Below are 19,398 nucleotides of genomic sequence, written 5' to 3'. Positions count from 1 at the left end.
TCAACACGTGATTGTCATGCAAACCTTGATCTCCTTCCCTATAAATATCAGTACACACTCTACCATGCAGTAACACAATCAGTTATGGAGCAAGAAAACATAATCTACGGCCACCAAATCTCTATTTATACTAGTTAGAATAGAAACAATAATAAAATATTGGAAAATGCAATAAAAGTATAAGTAGCAAAAAAGACTTGTAGTACCATATGATACCAATATGGTATACATGTATACCAACAGAGGATATGATTGTTCTAGAATATTGCTACAACTATCTACGACTATACTACTGTACCAAAACATTAAAGGATGCAATAAAAGTATGAGAAAATTAAATGCTCGCATTACAAGCTAAATATTCGCAAAGCAACTTGCTCATTCTGTATACTAACAGGGTATATAGTTATATGGGGTCGTTCCAATAATTGTCTATAACTATAAAATCTATTACATAATACACATAATTTATGTCCATCGGCACAAAAGAATTCCAGCACTGCAAATCATGTTCATATAAATAATTTCAGAATTGAATTCACTTAAAAATGCAGCTAAAACAACCAAAAGAATGTTCAAACTACCATATGATACCAATATGGCATATAACTATACCAATATGGTATACAGTTTTACTTATTAATTCCCCGCAACTATATGACTATACTACTATTACATAACACACGTGCATAAAGAGAAAAATAAAAAAAATAGTGCACCACATATTAATTGTCACGACCCAAAATCCCACCACAGGCGTCGTGATGGCACCTAGTCTCTAAGACTAGGTAAGCCGATTTCCATTACATTTCGAAGTAATTTTTTTTTTGAATATGAATTGAATAGGTAATCAAAACCAACAACGAAACAAATATGAATATAACTACCTCCCAAGACTGGTAGTACTGAGTCACGAACTCTAACTGAATACATGAAATGATCTCAAGGATCGAATACTCAATACTGTTTGATTACTAATTAACAGTACAATAAAATGAAAAGACTTGAAGGGACTGCGACGACCAAGCAGCTCTACCTTGAATCATTGCGATCACACTTTAACTTTGTCCGAGTCTGATAGCTCCACTACCTGGCTCTGCATAAAAATGTGCAGAAGTGTAGTATGAGTACACCACGGTCGATACCCAGTAAGTATCAAGACTAACTTCAGTGGAGTAGAGACGAGGTACAGTCAAGACACTTACTAGACTAATAGCATGTGCAATAAGATATATAAAATAATAGGAAACAAATAACAATAAGTGCAACAAGAACACCATTAATAACGCTCAACAATTTATAAATATAAGTACACCCAATTAAATCAAGTATTTCAAATAAATATCTTTCACATATAATTCTTCCGAATAAATCTGTTTTAAATATAATTCCTTCAAATAAATATCTTTCAAATATGCCTCCTTTAAATAAATTTCTCTCAAATATAGTTTCTTCAAATAAATACCTTTCGAATGTAATTCTTTCAAATAAATCTTTTTGAATAAAAATCCTTCCAAATAAATATTTTGAATATAATTCTTTCAATTAAAAAGTCACCATGTGACACTTTATTTCATAATCATACAACTACGGGTCTCAGCCTACTTTCATATTTTTACGGCACTTCGTGCCTATAATTAAATTATCATATTTTCCTGGCACCTCGTGCCCTCATTTCATATCACAACTGCATGGACAATTCGCGTGCCAATATCATCATTATTTACTCACGACACCTCGTGCCCACATTTTCATATCATAATCTGCCTGGCAATGGCCACAGACCCCAATTTTAACATAAATCAGACTATTACCAATTTACCAACAACAAAACCAATTGCACAAGATATAAAAATAAACACAATGAAAATCACAACATCACATAAAAATTTATAACGCAACAACCCCACATTATCACATATCATCTCTGACAATAACTACTCTTATCTCTCCCATAGCCACCCTTATCACTCCTATAATAGCCTCCCTTATCCTTCCGCCCTGACAATATCAATAGCCACCTTTATCTCTCTCATAGCCGCCCTTATCACTCCTATAATTGCCTCTCTTATCCCTCCGCCCTGACAATATCAATAGCCACTCTTATCGCTCCTATAACCACCCTTATCGCTCCTATAGCCACCCTAATCACTCCGCCTAGACAATACCCCAATACACATAACAATAGTGAAATGCCTCCCTTATGCCCACATAATATCAACAGTGAGATGCCACCCTTATATCCTCAAAATGATAACTCAATTAACACAATAATTTACACGGAATATTATCACGGCAATGTAACAAAAATCAATTCATATCACAATTTACACAATTGCCACAACCAATTCCAAGGATATAACAAAATCAGTTAATTTCACAACAAATAGCCCAAGGCTCCACACAATGTATATAAAACCTCAAAAACAATCAATAGAGATAGAAAAATAATCAACATAGGGCACACCTTCATTAATCCAAATTTAGATAATTATATTAATACTTATTCTTAAGCTTGCTTAATTAATTATTTGCATAGGAAAAATTCATAATGAAATCAAATTCCAAGAAATATCAAACCATCAAACTCACGGAAATCACATAACTATACAAGTAATAATTACATTGAATTGTCATATAAAAACAAGTTCAATAATTGTGATTTGAGGCATGGCAATTAGATGATTAAATATATACAAATAATTATTCAATTTACTACACAATATGCCCAAGACTTTAATTCAATAAATTTTGCACATATAAGCCCGAGTACGTACTCGTCACCTCGCGTACACGGCTTTTTACATTTCACAAATGGCACATAAGACTCGATGCATAAGGGGTAACTCCCCCGCTCGAGGTTAAGCAAGATACTTGCCTTTTTGAAGTTAGGCCGATATTCCAAAATAGCCTTCTTGCTTGAATTGACCTCCGGACAGCTCAAATCTATCCAAATTAATTGTATAACTTCATTAAAATTCATCGGAAATAACTCCGGATAATAAAACGTCGACTTAAAAATTTATTCTAAAAAGTCAACAAAAGTCAACGTGGGGCCCGCCTCTCGGAATCCGACATAATTTTTACGAAATTCGAACACCCATTCCGATACGAGTTCAACCATACCAACTTTATCAAATTCCGATAACAACTCGACCTCCAAATCTTAAATTTTTGTTTCGGAAGCTTTTGTAAATATCTTGATTTTTCTTTCACGGATTCATGATGTAAATGAGTATGGAATCATGAAATATAATCAATATAGGATAAGGAACACTTACCCCAATATTTTTCCGTGAAAATCGCCCAAGAACCGTGCTCCAAAAATTCAAAACGAAATGAAGGAAATGACCATTTTTGGTCCTTAAGTTTCTGCCCATCCGCCACTAAAAGTCCATTTTCCGTCACTAAAAGTCCACACCAGAACTTGCTTGCATAGCCTTCATTCAATTGATCATAACTTTACGTACAAATGTCCAAATGATAAATGGTTTAACTTTCTGGAAACTAGAATCAAAAGACTACAACTTTTTTTGATAAGTTTTTGATTCCTTATGAATTGCGAGATATAAGCTTCCAAAGTCAGCTCCACGCATCAGAAATTTCTGGCGAAACTGCTCCACCAGCCTTCATTCAATCCATAATAACTTTTTGTACAAATGACTAAATAATGAATGGTTTAACTTTCTGAAAATCAGAATCAAAGGGCTATAGTTTTGACGTTTTAAAGATTTTCCGATTCCTTATAGATTGCAAGATATAAGCTTCTAAAATTGGCTCCATGCACCAGAAATTTCTAGCGAACAGCTCTGCAACAGAAATTTCCAGCAACCCTCTTTGTCCGAAATCAATTCCATTTACCTACCGAAATCTACCCGAGGCCCTCGGGACCTTAACCAATTATACCAACATATCCCAAAATATAATAAGAACTTAGTCGAGGCTTCAAACCACATCAAACAACATCAAAACGACAAATCGCACCTCAAATTAAATCTATGAACTTTGAACTTTCAAATTCTATATCTTGTGCCGAAACGCATCAAATCAATTCGGAATAACTTCAAATTTTGCACACAAGTCATAAATGACATAACGGACCTATTCCAATTTCCAGAATCAGATTCCGACCTCGATATCAAAAAGTCAACTCCCCGATCAAACTTTCCAAAAATTTAACTTTTGGCATTTCAAGCCTAAATCCACTACGGACCTCCAAATAATTTTTCGGACACGCTCCTAAGTCCAAAATTATCATACGGAGCTATTGATATCATCAAAATTCTATTCCGGAGTTGTTTGCTCAAAAGTCAACTCTCCGGTCAACTCTTTCCATTTAAGCCTCAAATTAAAGATTGTTTCTTTTAATTAATTTCGAATCTTCCGAAAAATCAAACTCGACCACACCCGCGGGTCATAACACTTATTACGAAGTTGTTCGAGACCTTAAGTCGCTGAACGGGGCGTTAATTCTTAAAACGACAAGTCGGGTCGTTACATTAATATAATAAAGTATTTTAAGATATTGTACTATATTACTATTATTAAAAGAAAATCAAATAGTGTACCAATTAAATGCAGCTAATACAACCAAAAAATGATTCAACTAGCATATGATACCAATATAGTATATAGCTATATTAATAAGGTATATAGTTGTACGGGGTCGTTCCAACAACTGCATATAACTATAAAAACTATTACATAATACACAAAATCTATGTCCATAGGTACAAAAAAATCTAACACAGCAAAACATGATCATATAAATTATTTCATAATAGAATTTACTTAAAAATATAACTAAAACAATTAAAATATATTCCAACTACCATATGATACCAATATGACATATAATTATACCAATAGGGTATACAGTTCTACTAATTAATTCCAAGCAACTATATATGACTATACTACTATTACATAATACACATGCATAAAGAGAAAAATCAAAAATTAGTGTACCTGTCACGGCCCAGAATTCCTACCCTCGGGACCGTGATGGCGCCTAACATTTCACTTGCTAGGCAAGCTAACGTTAGAGAATCATTAAACCAAATCCTTATTTCCATTCAGTAAATAACAATAATAAGCTAAGATAAAATATAATAAGTCCGGAATAATATAAAGACTGTATTAATTACTACCACCCAGATCTGGAGTCACAATTCACGAGCATTCTAGAATTTACTACAAGTAATAGTCTGAAAGAAATACAACTGTTTGAATGAAAGAAACAGTAAAACACAAGGATAAACGGGGACTTCAATGTCTGTGAAGGCCGACAGATCTACCTTGAGTCTCCGGATAGCGGGTCCAACAGCTAAAATCTCGATCAACCCGAGCAGGTACCAAAATCTGCACAGAAAGTGTAGAGTGCAGTATCAGTATAACCGACCCCATGTACTGGTAAGTGTCGAGCCTAACCTCGACGAAGTAGTGACAAGGCTATGACAAGACACCCACATAATAAACCTATGCAGATAACAATATATGTACAAGAAAACAACAGTAACAGCTAAACATGTATTATTGGGAGGGGAAACATGCTAAAGGGGCACAGGATATGGGAGAAACGGCGGAAATGATAACCAGAATAATCTACCTGTTTTTAACTAGTGAAAAACAACTAAACACAATGAAGAAAATTTGCACGGCATCACCCTTTGTTCTTTTACTCTCAGCTTCACAATATAAATTAATAGATACGGCACGACATCACCCTTCGTACTTTTACTCTCACAATATGGTACGGCATCACCCTTCGTGCATTAACACTCACAATGTGGCACGGCATCACCCTCCGTGCATTAACACTCACAATATGGCACGGCATCACCCTTCATGCATTAACACTCACAATATGGCACGGCATCACCTTTCGTGCTTTAACACTCTCCCTTACTCTAATGCAATGAACAAATAACAACAGGGAGATAAAATAACAAGTACAAGCTTTACTTCAACATTTGGTTCCATAATATCAACCTCAACTTCGAAATCAATACTCAATTATCATCGAAAAATTCGTAACCATGGTAAGAATGTTCAATTTAACAATACTAGTCTAAACATGGATAACATGAACAAAGGAAGCTAAAATTTGCAAGAAACCAAGCCCCCACCCGCATGCTTTAACCCAACTACAACGCATAAGTACTCGTCACCTTACATATACGTTGTTCCCCAACATTTAAACATGTAGAAATTAAACAAACAAGTCTTATTCCCTCAAGTCAAGGTTAGACACAACACTTACCTCGCTCCAAAGGCCACTCAATATTCAATCACAACTTTTCCTCTAGAATTCACTTCCAAACCACTCGTATCTATTAAAAAATAACTTAATAATATCAAATATTGCTAAAGGAATCAATTACATTGCATAAATTTAGATTTCCCAAACTTTCCCCCCAAATCCAAAAATCAACCCCGGGTCCGCTTGGTCAAAACCCAAAGTAAGAATCAAAATCCATTTACCCATTCACCCCCGAACCCGGATATATAATTAGTTTTGGAATCCGACCTAAAATTGAGGTCTAAATCCCCAAATTTTAAAATCCCTCGTTTCTACCCCAAACCCCCAATTCTACCATGAAAACTCTAGATTTAAGTTGAAAATTCATGAAATGTAATGGGTAATTGAAAGAAAATGGTTTAGAATCACTTACCAATACTTTGGGGAAGAAAATATCTCTTGAAAATCGCCTCTAGCCCGTTTGGTTTTTGAAAAGTTGAAGAAATGGCTTAAGTCCCGTGTTTGATTCTATTTTGAGTCACAGGCATCAGGCCTTCTTCACGTTCGCGAAGGGCCTGCCATGTTTGCGAAAGGCAGAAGCCCAAAAGGCCTACGCGTTCGCGAGTCCTACTACGTGTTTGCGAAGGCTGCTCTCCCTGGCCTTCGCGTTCGCGAGCCAGTGCTCGCGTAGAAGAACGACTATCCCCTCCCCCAGGTCCCTAACGCTACGCGTTCGCGAGATGCCGATCGCATTCGCGAAGGGTAAAAACCTCACTACTCCGCATTCGCGACCAAGCTTACGCATTCACAAAGAATAAAATCCATACAGCTCCAGTTTACTCTTCGCGTTCGCGAGAGTACCTTCGCGAACACGAAGAAGGAAACCAGAAAACAATGAAGCTGAAGAAAAACCAGATTGTTTCTAAGTCCAAAACATCCCGTAGCCTATCCGAAACTCGCCCGAGCCCTCGGGGCTCCAAATCGAACATGCACGCAAGTCTAAAAATATCATACAAACTTGCTCGCGCGATCAAATCGCCAAAATAACACCTAGAATTATAAATTGAACACCAAATTAAATGAAATTTTTAAGAAAACTTTAAAACTTCTATTTTCACAACCGGACGTCCGAATCACGTCAAACCAACTTCGTTTCTTACCAAATTTCACAGACAAGTCTTAAATATTATAATGAACTTGTACCAGGCTCCGGAACCAAAATATGGACCTGATATTCACAAATCCAAACATAAACAAAATTATTAAAACCATTAGATTTTCAGTCTTTCAATTTTCAACAAAAATTCAAATCTCAAGCTAGGAACCTCGGAATTCGATTCCGGGCATACGCCCAAGCCCCATATATCATTACGGACCCACCAGGACCGTCAAAACCCGGGTCCGGGTCCATTTGCTAAAAATGTTGACCGAAGTCAACTTAAATTAATATTTAAGGCAAAAATTCTCTTTTTATCAGTTGTTAACATATAAGCCTTCCGGAAGAATACTCGGACTGCGCACGTAAATCGAGGAAGGTTAAGATAAGGTTTTTGAGACCTCAAAACACAGAGTTAGGTTCTAAAATATAAGATGACCTATCGGGTCATCAAATTCTCCACTTCTAAAATAATCGTTCGTCCTCGAACGGATATAGAAAAGTACCTGGGCTGGTGAAAAGATGTGGATATCTACTCCGCATGTCCGACTCAGACTCCCAAGTAGCTGCCTTGACGGACTGACCTCTCCATTGCACTCAAACTAAAGGGTAACTCTTTGATCTCAACTGGCGAACTTGTCGGGCTAGAATAGCCACCGGCTCCTCCTCGTAAGTCAGATCCTTGTCCAACTGGACATAGCTGAAATCAAACACATGGGACGGATCGCCGTGATACTTTCGGAGCATGGACACACGGAATACCGGATGAGCAGCTGCTAAACTAGGTGGCAATGCGAGTCTGTAAGCCACCTCGCCCACTCTCTCCAGAATCTCAAAGGGCCCGATATACCTAGAGCTCAACTTGCCCTTCTTTCCGAATCTCATTACACCCTTCATGGGTGATACCCGAAGCAACACTCTCTCCCCGACCATGAATGCAACATCACGAACTCTGCGGTTGGCATAACTCTTCTGCCTGGACTGAGTTGTGCGAAGTCGATCCTAAATAATCTTGACCTTATCTAGGGCATCCTGTACTAAGTCTGTACCCAACAACCGAGCCTCCCCCGACTCGAACCACCCAACTGGCAATCGACACCATCTACCATATAGTGCCTCATAGGGAGCCATCTGAATGCTCGACTGGTAGCTGTTGTTGTAGGCGAACTCTGCAAGGGGTAAGAATTGATCCCACGACCTTCCGAAGTCTATAACACATGCGCGGAGCATATCCTCCAAGATATGAATAGTGCGCTCGGACTGCCCGTCCGTCTGAGGATGAAACGATGTGCTCAACTTAACCCGCGTGCCTAACTCATGTTGTATTTCTCTTCAAAAGTGCGAGATGAACTGCGTACCTCGATCAGAAATGATAGACACGGGCACACCGTGAAGACGGATGATCTCGCGGATGTAAATCTCTGTCAACCGCTCTGAAGAATATGTTACTGCCACAGGAATGAAATGCGCTGACTGTCAGCCTGTCCACAATAACCCAAACGGCATCGAACTTCCTCTGAGTCCGTGGGAGCCCAACAACGAAATCCACAGTGACACGCTCCCACTTCCACTCAGGAATATCTATCTTCTAAAGCAAACCACCGGGTCTCTGATGTTCGTACTTTACATGCTGACAATTTAGATACCGAGCTACATATGCAACTATATCCTTCTTCATCCTCCTCCACCAATAATGTTGCCGCAAGTCCTGATACATCTTGGCGGCGCCCGGTTGAATAGAATACCGGGAACTGTGGGCCTCTTCTAGAATCAACTCACGAAGTCCATCCACATTAGGCACGCAAAAATGTCCCTGTATCCTCAAAACTCCATCATCTCCGACCATAACCTGCTTGGCATCACCGTGCCACACCATGTCCCTAAGGACAAGCAAATGAGGGTCATCATATTGTCGCTCCCTGATACGCTCAAACAAAGAAGACCGAGCAACTGTACAAGCTAGAACATGGCTGGGCTCAGAAATATCCAACCTCACGAGCTGATTGGCCAAGGCCTGAACATCCAATGTAAGGGGCCTCTCACCAATTGGAATATATGCAAGGATACTCATACTGGCTGACTTTCTACTCAAAGAATCGGCCACCACATTGGCCTTCCCGGGATGATACAATATGGTGATATCATAGTCTTTCAGTAGCTCCAAGCACCTCCTCTGCCTCAAATTGAGCTCCTTCTGCTTGAACAAATACTGCAAGCTCCGATGATCCGTGAATACCTCACGTGGCACGTCGTAAAGATAGTGCCTCCAAATCTTCAGCGCGTGAACAATGGCTGCTAGCTCTAGATCATGAACAGGGTAATTCTTCTCGTGAACCTTCAGTTGCCGCGAAGCATATGCAATAAGCTTGCCACCCTACATCAATACCACACCCAGATCAATACAAGATGCGTCACAATATATTGTATAAGATCCTGAACTTGAAGGTAACACCAATACCGGTGCCGTAGTCAAAGTAGTCTTGAGCTTCTGAAAGCTCGCCTCACACTCATCCGACCATCTGAACGGGGGCACCCTTCTGGGTTAACCTGGTCAACGAGGCTGCAATAAATGAAAACCCCTCCACAAATCGACGGTAATAGCCCGCCAAACCCAAGAAACTCCTGATCTCCGTAGCTGAAGTGGGTCTAGGATAGTTCTGAACTGCCTCAATCTTCTTAGGATCCACCTGAATTCCCTCTGCTGATACAACGTGACCCAAGAAAGCAATTGAACTCAACCAAAACTCGCATTTTGAGAACTTAGCATACAACTGGCTGGCTCTCAAAGTACAGTCCTGAGATGCTGCTCATGCTCCTCTCAATTGCGGTAGTAGATCAAGATATCATCAATAAACACGATCACAAAGGAATCCAGATAGGGCTTGAACACCCGGTTCATCAAATCCATGAACGTTGCTGGGGTATTTGCCAACCCAAAAGACATCACTAGAAACTCATAATGCCCGTAACGAGTCCGAAAAGCTGTTTTAGGGACATCGGATGCCCTAATCCTCAACTGATGGTAGCCAAATCTCAAATCAATCTTCGAAAATACCTGGGCACCCTAAAGCTGATCAAATAAATCATCAATCCTTGGCAATGGATATTTGTTCTTGATGGTGACTTTGTTTAACTGCCGATAATCTATGAACATCCTCATCGATCCATCTTTCTTCTTCACAAACAACACAGGTGCACCCCATGGCGAGAAACTAGGTCTAATGAAGCCCTTATTAAGCAAATCATGTAACTGTTCCTTCAATTCTTTCAACTCTGGAGGGTCCATGCGGTATGGCGGAATGGAAATGGGCTGAGTGCCCGGAGCCAAATCAATGCTGAAATCAATATCCCTGTCGGGTGGTATCCCCGGCAGGTCTGCAGGAAACACCTCTAGAAACTCACGAACAACCGGCACTGAATCCATGGAAGGAACCTCCTCACTAGAATTGCAGACATAAGCCAAATAAGCTAGACACCCCTTCTGGACCATATATCGAGCCTTCACATAAGAGATAACCCTGCTGGTAGAATGACCAAGAGTCCCTCTCTACTCTAATCGAGGCAACCCCAGCAAGGTTAAGGTTGTCGTCTTGGCGTGACAACCCAATATAGTGTGATAAGGTGATAGCCAATCCATACCCAAGATGACATCGAAATTAACCATATCGAGAAGTAGAAGGTCTAGACTAGTCTCAAAACTCTCAATGGTGACTACACAAAAATGATAAACACGGTCTACAATAATAGCATCTCCCACAGGTGTGGACACACACATAGGAGCACTCAAAAGAATCACGAGGCACAATCAAATATGAAGCAAAATAGGATGACACATAGGAGTAAGTAGATCCCGGACCAAATAGAACTGAAGCATCTCTACTGCAACTGAAACAGTACCTATGATAATAGTGTCAGATGAATCAGCCTCAGGCCTGGCTGGGAAAGCATAACATCGGGGCTGGGCCCCACCACCCTGAACTACGTCCCTGGGACGGTCTCTAGCTGGCTGGTCTCCACCTATAACAGCCTGACCTCTACCTCTAACAGTCTAGCCCCTACCTCTAGCTGCCTGACCACTGCCTCTGGCTGGCTGATCAAGTGGTGCCGGAACCATGGCACGAGAACCCTGATGTTGTGAGCTGCCTAATGTCTAAGGGCAAAATCTAACAATGTGCCTCAGATCGCCACAAGTATAACATGACCTCAGCTGCTGTGACTGCTGACCCTGAAACTGACTCTGTCGACCTGAGTAACCACCCTGATAACTCTAGAGTAGAGGTGCACTAATAGGAGCTGGTGGTGCACTGTAGGCTAGCTGGTCGGAATAAGGCATATGAGGACCATGACCACCTGAGGCACCGTGGGATGCCTGGAGTGCTGAATGAAACGGCCTGGGGGGATGGCCTCTGCCATAAGTACCCCGGCCTCCAGATGAGGCTCCACTGAATCCACCGGAGTGACGAGGCCTCTTGTCAGACCCCTGACCACTCCCATGTGCTAAAACCATCTCGACTCGCCTGGCAACATTAGTAGCCGCCTGAAAAAAAGGCTCACTCCCAGTCTCCTTAGCCATCTGCAATCTGATCGGCTGAGCAAGTCCGTCAATAAACCTCCTCACTCTCTCTCTCTCTCTCTCTCTCTCTCTCTCTCTCTCTCTCTCTCTCTCTCTCTCTAGGAAAAAGAAGAATAGCATGACTGGACAAATCCAAAAAATGGGTCTCATACTGAGTAACAGTCATACTGCCCTGATGGAGATGCTCGAACTGACAGCGACGCTCCACTCTCAATGTGATAGGCAGAAACTTCTTCAGGAAGAGCTGAGAGAACTGGTCCTAAGTAAGAGCAGGCAACCCAGCTGGTCTGGTCAACAAATAATATCTCCACCATTGCTTGGCGGAACCGGTTATCTGAAATGCAAAAAATCGACCTCATTGGTCTCTAATATACCCATGTTCCGTAGCACCTCAGGACAACTGTCAAGATACTCCTGGGGATCCTCTAAAGGAGCATCACTGAAGTGAACCGGGAAGAGCTTGGTAAACCTGTCCAATCTCCATAAAGCCTCAGAAGACATAACTGACCCATCATCGGTCTGTGCCGCAATAACCGGTTGAACTACTTCGACTAGATGAGTGGATGGAGTCTGATACTGGGGAGATATCTGCTCCGGATTGTGAGTAGCAGGAGTCTGGGCTACTCCTCCAGCCTGAGAGACGGCTGGTTCTATGGAAAATGTGCTAGTTTGGGCCACACTCTCCATAAGGCACACCAAACGGACCAAAGCGTCCTGAAGCACTGGGGTGGCAATGAACCCCTCCGGAACCTGAGCTGGTCGGATAGGCACAGCCTGGGCTAGAACCTCCTCATCAAACTCTACCTGAGGCTCCACTACTGGTGCTGCTGCTCGGGCTTTGGGCTAAGCGCTGCCCCTGCGTCGGCCTATGGCACGACCTCGGCCTCGACCTCTGCAACTCGTAGGAGCTGCCACTGGGGGCTCTGGCTGCTCAGCTGAGGAAGCGGTACGTGTTCTCGCCATCTGCAAGAGAATAAGAGTAGAAGAGTTCAGTTAGTATTGAGAAAACAAAATCGCACGACAGAGAAGAATAGAAGTGAAATTTGTTCCTAAACTTCATAGCCTCTGGAAGATAAGCACAGACGTCTCCGTACCGATCCTCCAGACTCTACTAAACTCGCTCATGAATCGTGAGGCCTAGGCAACCTAGTGCTCTGATACTAACTTGTCACGACCCGAAATTCCCACCGTCGGGACCGTGATGGCGCTTAACATTTCACTTGCTAGGCAAGCCAACGTTACAGAATCATTAAACTAAATCCTTATTTTCATTCAGTAAATAACAATAATTAACTAAGATGAAATATAATAAGTGCGAAATAATATAAAGACTGTATTAATTACTACCACCCGTTTCTGGAGTCACAATTCACGAACATTCTAGAATTTACTACAAGTAATAATCTAAAAGAAATACAACATTTTGAATGAAAGAAGTAGTAAAACAGAAGGATAGATGGGGACTTCAAGGTCTGTGAAGGCCGACGGATCTACCTTGAGTCTTCGGATAGCGGGTCCAACAGTTAAAATCTCGATCAACCTGAGCCGGTACCAAAATCTATACAGAAAGTGCAGAGTGTAGTATCAGTACAACCGACCCCATGTACTGGTAAGTGTCGAGCCTAACCTCAACGAAGTAGTGACGAGGCTATGACAAGACACCCACATAATAAACTTGTGCAGATAACAGTATATGTATAAGAAAATAACAGTAACAGTTAAACATGTACTATTAGGAGGGGAAACATGCTAAATGGGCACAGGATATGGGAGATACAACGGAAATGATAACCAGAACAGTCTACCTATTTTTAACCAGTGATAAACAACTAAACACAATGAAGAAAATTTGCACGGCATCACCCTTCGTACCTTTACTCTCAGCCTCACAATATAAATCAATAGATACGGCACGGCATCACCCTTCGTGCTTTTACTATCACAATATGGCACGACATCACCCTTTGTGCATTAACACTCACAATGTGGCATGGCATCACCCTTCGTGCATTAACACTCACAATATGGCACGGCATCACCCTTCTTGAATTAACACTCACAATATGGCACGGCATTACCCTTCGTGCTTTAACACTCTCCCTTACCCTAATGCAATGAACAAATAACAGCAGGGAGATAAAATATCAAGTACAAGCTTTACTTCAACATTTGGTTCCACAATATCAACCTCAACTTCGAAATCAATACTCAATTATTATCGGAAAATCTGTAACCATGATAAGAACGTTCAATTTAACAATACTAGTCTAAACATGGATAACATGAACAAAGGAAGCGAAATTTTGCAAGAAACCAAGCCCCCACTCGCATGCTTTAACCCGACTACTACGCATAAGTACTCGTCACCTCACATATACGTTGTTCCCCCGGGGCTCCAAACCGAACATGCACACAAGTCTAAAAATATCATACGAACTTTCTCGCGCAATCAAAACGCCAAAATAACACCTAGAACTACGAATTGAATACCAAATCAAATAAAATTTTCAAGAAAACTTTAAAACTTCTATTTTCACAACTGGACGTCCGAATCACGTCAAACCAACTCCGTTTCTCACCAAATTTCACAAACAAGACTTAAATATTATAATGAACATGTACCGGGCACTGGAACTAAAATACGGACCCGATATCCTCAAGGCCAAACATAAACCAAATTCTTAAAACCATTAGATTTTCAGTCTTTCAATTTTCAACAAAAATTCATATTTCGAGTTAGGGACCTCGGAATTCGATTCCGGGCATACGCCCAAGTCTCATATTTTATTACGGACCCACCGGGACTGTAAAAATATGGGTTAGGTTCTAAAACATATAAGCCTTCCAGAAGAACACTCGGACTGCGCACGTAAATCGAGGAAGGCTAAGATGAGGTTTTTGAGACCTCGAAACGCAGAGTTAGGTTCTAAAATATAAGATGACCTATCGGGTCATCACAACATCACATATTAATATAATAATATATTTTAAGATATTGTACTATAATACTATTATATAAAATAAACTCATAAAGAAAAAATCAAAATGATTACATAATATACATGCATAAAGGAAAATTAAAAAAATTCAAGATACTATACTATTCTACTATTACTAAAAAAAAATCAAATAGTGTACCAATTAAATATAACTAATACAACCAAAAAATATTCCAACTAACATATGATACCAGTATAATATATAGTTATACCAACATGGTATACAATTGTACGCAAAGAGTTTAAAAAAGATTTTTTTAATTTAATTATTAAACTGAAATAATATCAGATGTCAATAAAAATTTCATAAAAAATCTAAAAGGACCTAATTGTAAGAGTATACTGTTACATTATATAGTATACTATAATAGTATATCATTGGAATAAACTGTATACCAAAATGGTATATAGTATATCATTTTGGTATACAGTACAAATATTTTTTCGCCAGTTCAACGCAATAAATTATACATTATTGAATTAACCAAAATGGTTTATAATATGTTATTTTAGTATATAGAGGATTGGTTCATTCCTTCAAAAATAAATTAGTAGTATACTATTGAAGTTAATTATATACATCAACCCAAAATTTAAAAATCTATTCTAAAATCTCCATCAAATTGACTCAGATTATAGCCACATCTTTCAATTAACTTTTCGAACATACCCGGTTAGAATCAGATCAAAATAATTACAAACTCAACAAACCCAATTTATAAGTTTCAAGCTTCAAGGTCCTCTAATGGCATATTAATGTTTGTCACAATTAAATCTTCAAAAATCATCATTAACACCACAATCTACACATCATAAAATAATACCCACTAAATTCCATCAATAAACACTTCAAACTCCACATGAAAATTAATGTGAAATTTTAAACTTATGCACATGGAGTTTACATTCTTTCTTTTTTTTAGTTTGAAATTTTGCCATAATTAAATTATATGCTCAGTTAATCCAAATACTAAATAAATTAGTAGCTAATTCAATACTGAATTTAAAACTGAAACCGAAAGAAAGAGGGAGAGAAATAAAGAAAAAGTTTAGCTATTTCCAGAACCAACAATCTTGCAGAAAAATTAGAATTTAAAGAAAGTTACTTTGTTTTTGGTTGATTTACCAAAGAATAACTAGGAAAGTTTGTCAGTCTTGCTTTAGGAGTCTATTGTGACTGAGGGACTAGAGTTATGGTGGACGACCGGATAATAAGTTTGAGTGGGGTGGTTATATTTTGTAATTATTTTTAAAAAGGGTAAAGAATAATAATAAATTTAGGTTTCATGGGCATTTAGCATAGATTGCTCCTATTTAAAGGCCTCAAATATCATAAGTTTACATTAACATAAATAGTGAGAATTATTATTTGCAAGGTAAAATTGCGTATAATAGACCCTTGTGGTCCGACCTTTTCCCGGACCCCGTACATAACGGGAGCTTAGTGTACCAGACTATTCTTTAGTGTGATTTATTCCTTCGTCTTCAAGATTAATCCTCGGGGGTTATACGATATATTAGTTTTCATAAATATTTTAGAGGTGACATTTCATATTTTAGTGTTATTGTTTAGGAGTTATGGACATCCGTTAATATTATTTACAACAATATTGCACCTTTTCATAAAGTATCATGCTCGATCGCATGATTGAGATGATACATTTTTTTTAATAAGTCTCTTTTTAATTCAGGCAAAATGGACAAATAGCCAGTTTTTCGGACCCTTATTTCAAAAGTAGTCGAAGTTTGTAAGTTTTTAAAACTTAACCAAATCAAATATTAGACGTTCGGATATGATGGTTTAAACTTGAACCTAAAATATCTGAAGTTTCAAACTGTGTATGAATATTTAAACTTCAGACCTTCAAGTTCTAATCTTACTAGACGTTAAATAATTTTAAAAAACAGACTAGCGTTTAAATATTAAAGCCATTTTTATAACAAATAGTCGGTCTGATGTACTATTTATTTTCCTAGCTAATTAAATCGATTAAATAAACAGCTATTTAAGTTGATTCTTCGATACGAAAGGCGATTACCTGATGCTATTTCTATACGTTTAATTCCCACCGTGAAGAAGATATCGGGCCTTAAGACCCCCGAAGAGCCCTCTCCACGCATTAATATACAGATCCGAAATAGAGGAACACAACAATTGAGAACGTCGAGAATTGTGAATTGTCCACTCAATTCCACGTATAACGCAACGTGTTAACTTCCACTGCCAACACGAACCTTTTCTAGACAAATGTCATCAACTTCCTTCACACAAATTCATTATTTATTCCACCATCGAACAAAATTCATCAACACCAATCTAAAATCAAGAACAATAGGAATTTCTCAGTTTTTTTTAAACTAATGGCAAACGTAAGTGATGAGTTTAGGCTAGTGTCGCCAAGCATAAATCATGAAGGAAAATTACCAAGAAAGTACACAGATGAAGGGCAAGGTGCTCAGAAGAGAATGTCACCACCTTTAGAATGGTACAATTTACCACAAGGGACAAAATCTTTGTCACTTGTGGTTCAAGATATTGATGCACCTGACCCAAATGAACCTATCGTGCCGTGGGTTATTTGGGTTGTGACTAATATTCCACCATCTTTAAAAGGTTTACCTGAAGGATTTTCTGGTAAAGGAGAGGAATTAGGTGGAGATTATGCTCATGCTAAAGAAGGGAATAATGATGAGAAAGTTCCCGGTTGGCGTGGACCTAAGTTGTCAAATCATGGTCATAGATTTGAGTTTAAGCTTTTTGCTTTGGATGATGAGCTTCATCTTGGTAACAAGGTAATCCTGCAATTTCTTATTTCTTAATAGTACTCCCTAGTCCACTTTAATTTATTTATTTTTTCGTCCACCATATTTGATTTTTCATATATCAGGAATTATCTTGTTTTATTCAAAGTTGTCTTTGATGTAAGAAAATTTATTGTATTTTCAATGAATAAATAAGGCTAATATAGTCAATTTTATGGTTAATTAATCCTAAAAGGTAAATTCCTTAATATGAGTGAAAATAATTAAAAAAATTAATTAAAGTGTAGGAGGGAGTAACTCCTAGATATAGGGTAGCTTAATTTCTTTAAATGAGTAATAAATAATTAAGGGTAAAATTGGAAAAAAATGTCATCTTAGTTTAATTTCTGAAGTGATAAATATCTCGGACTAATTTCTTTAATCTAAAGTGACAGATAAAAAAGGAGCAGAGAATTAGGAGTTGTTCTGAATTGATAAGTTGGACTAGCTTATACAAATTGGACAAAACATATGACCTCTAACCGAATATTGTTACTTCCTACAGTAAAATGAAAACCTTTCTTGATAATGTGAGATCAGATGTCCTGTGAAGCCGCCAATTGGTCCCTTATTCAAAATATTTGAATTTGGTATACTGTGTATTATGTCAGATTAATTTGATCAAGTGAAATGACATACTCAATCTTTGATGTCCGTATCGGTAGATGAACACAAATTTTGTTATCTACTGCCAGCCTGCTAGATTATGTTTTATACCCTCTCTGTCCCAAAGAGTCAAACTTTTTAGTCAGTGAGTTTGGACATTTTTTTTATATTTTTTGAAATAAAATTTACGAATAAAAAATACTATAAGTCTTACCAATTAATAGTTTAAAATAAATTCAAAATAGTAAGGCATATAAAAAATTGAGGTCAACTGAAAATTTTGGTTGATTCTCGAAATTCCACATAAATTGGGGAGGGGGAGTACTAGTTTATAGGACATGATTGTCGACTGGATCTGATCTTTGACAAGTTTTAGCACTAGTAGCGGACTTGGTATATAAGTAACGGTCTCAATGGGACACAACATTTTTCACTTTTGATACATAGGTGTATAACTTTATAATTTGAAAAGTGTATTGTGTACTGGGTTTTATGGTGAGAATAAAACAATTGAATCCATAAATTTTAAATTCTGAATTTGTCACCCCGATAATATGCGCCACACACAAATTAAATAACTAAATTATTAAGTAATGTGGTTTCTTGGATGATTGGCAGGTGACAAAGGATAAACTACTGGAAGCTGTTGAGGGTCATGTTCTTGGAGAGGCTGTTTTGATTGCCATTAACTAAGTGTATTAGCAGTTGCTAATTTCCAGATACGAGAATATTTTAAACTTGAACTAGCTAGTGTAATAAACATTTTGTATTGTGCGGTTTAATGTGTAGATGCATTTCAGTTCTGGTGTGGTCATCAGCCTTTTGTTGTGCTTCAAATAGTACATGAGCAAAGTTATTTCTATCTAAAAAAAACAGAGCAAATTTTAAAAAAAAAATCGATATCAAATTACATTGACAGGCAACGAAACTTTGACATTTTGCGATACTTGCTGTGGAATCATTTAATTTGATATTTCAAAATCAAACTGCTACTTTTATTTACGTAATCAGTTGCTATTTG

At 38.4% G+C, this 19,398-nt stretch overlaps 1 protein-coding gene across 1 annotated transcript; it reads left to right on the top strand.

The window, feature by feature from the left end:
• The first annotated feature begins 17,268 nt into the window (after nt 1-17,268).
• LOC104101030 (uncharacterized) lies at nt 17,269-19,191 on the top strand. The gene is made up of 2 exons (XM_009608434.4): nt 17,269-17,762; nt 18,996-19,191. The coding sequence occupies exons 1-2, from the start codon at nt 17,331-17,333 to the stop codon at nt 19,068-19,070; spliced, it is 507 nt and encodes a 168-aa protein (XP_009606729.1). The 5' UTR covers nt 17,269-17,330; the 3' UTR covers nt 19,071-19,191.
• Nucleotides 19,192-19,398: the final 207 nt, after the last annotated feature.

Source organism: Nicotiana tomentosiformis, chromosome 7 (assembly GCF_000390325.3).
Source record: "Nicotiana tomentosiformis chromosome 7, ASM39032v3, whole genome shotgun sequence".
Lineage (NCBI taxonomy): Eukaryota > Viridiplantae > Streptophyta > Magnoliopsida > Solanales > Solanaceae > Nicotiana > Nicotiana tomentosiformis.
Note: the sequence above shows the minus strand (reverse complement) of the source record. Positions and strands in the feature narration are given on the sequence as shown.

Excerpts from the sequence above, each read along its gene's own strand:
- LOC104101030 (XM_009608434.4), top strand. The coding sequence starts at position 17,331 with ATGGCAAACGTAAGTGATGAGTTTAGGCTAGTGTCGCCAAGCATAAAT. Across the intron at positions 17,763-18,995 it reads AGCTTCATCTTGGTAACAAG|GTGACAAAGGATAAACTACT; the intron begins GTAATCCTGCAA and ends GATGATTGGCAG.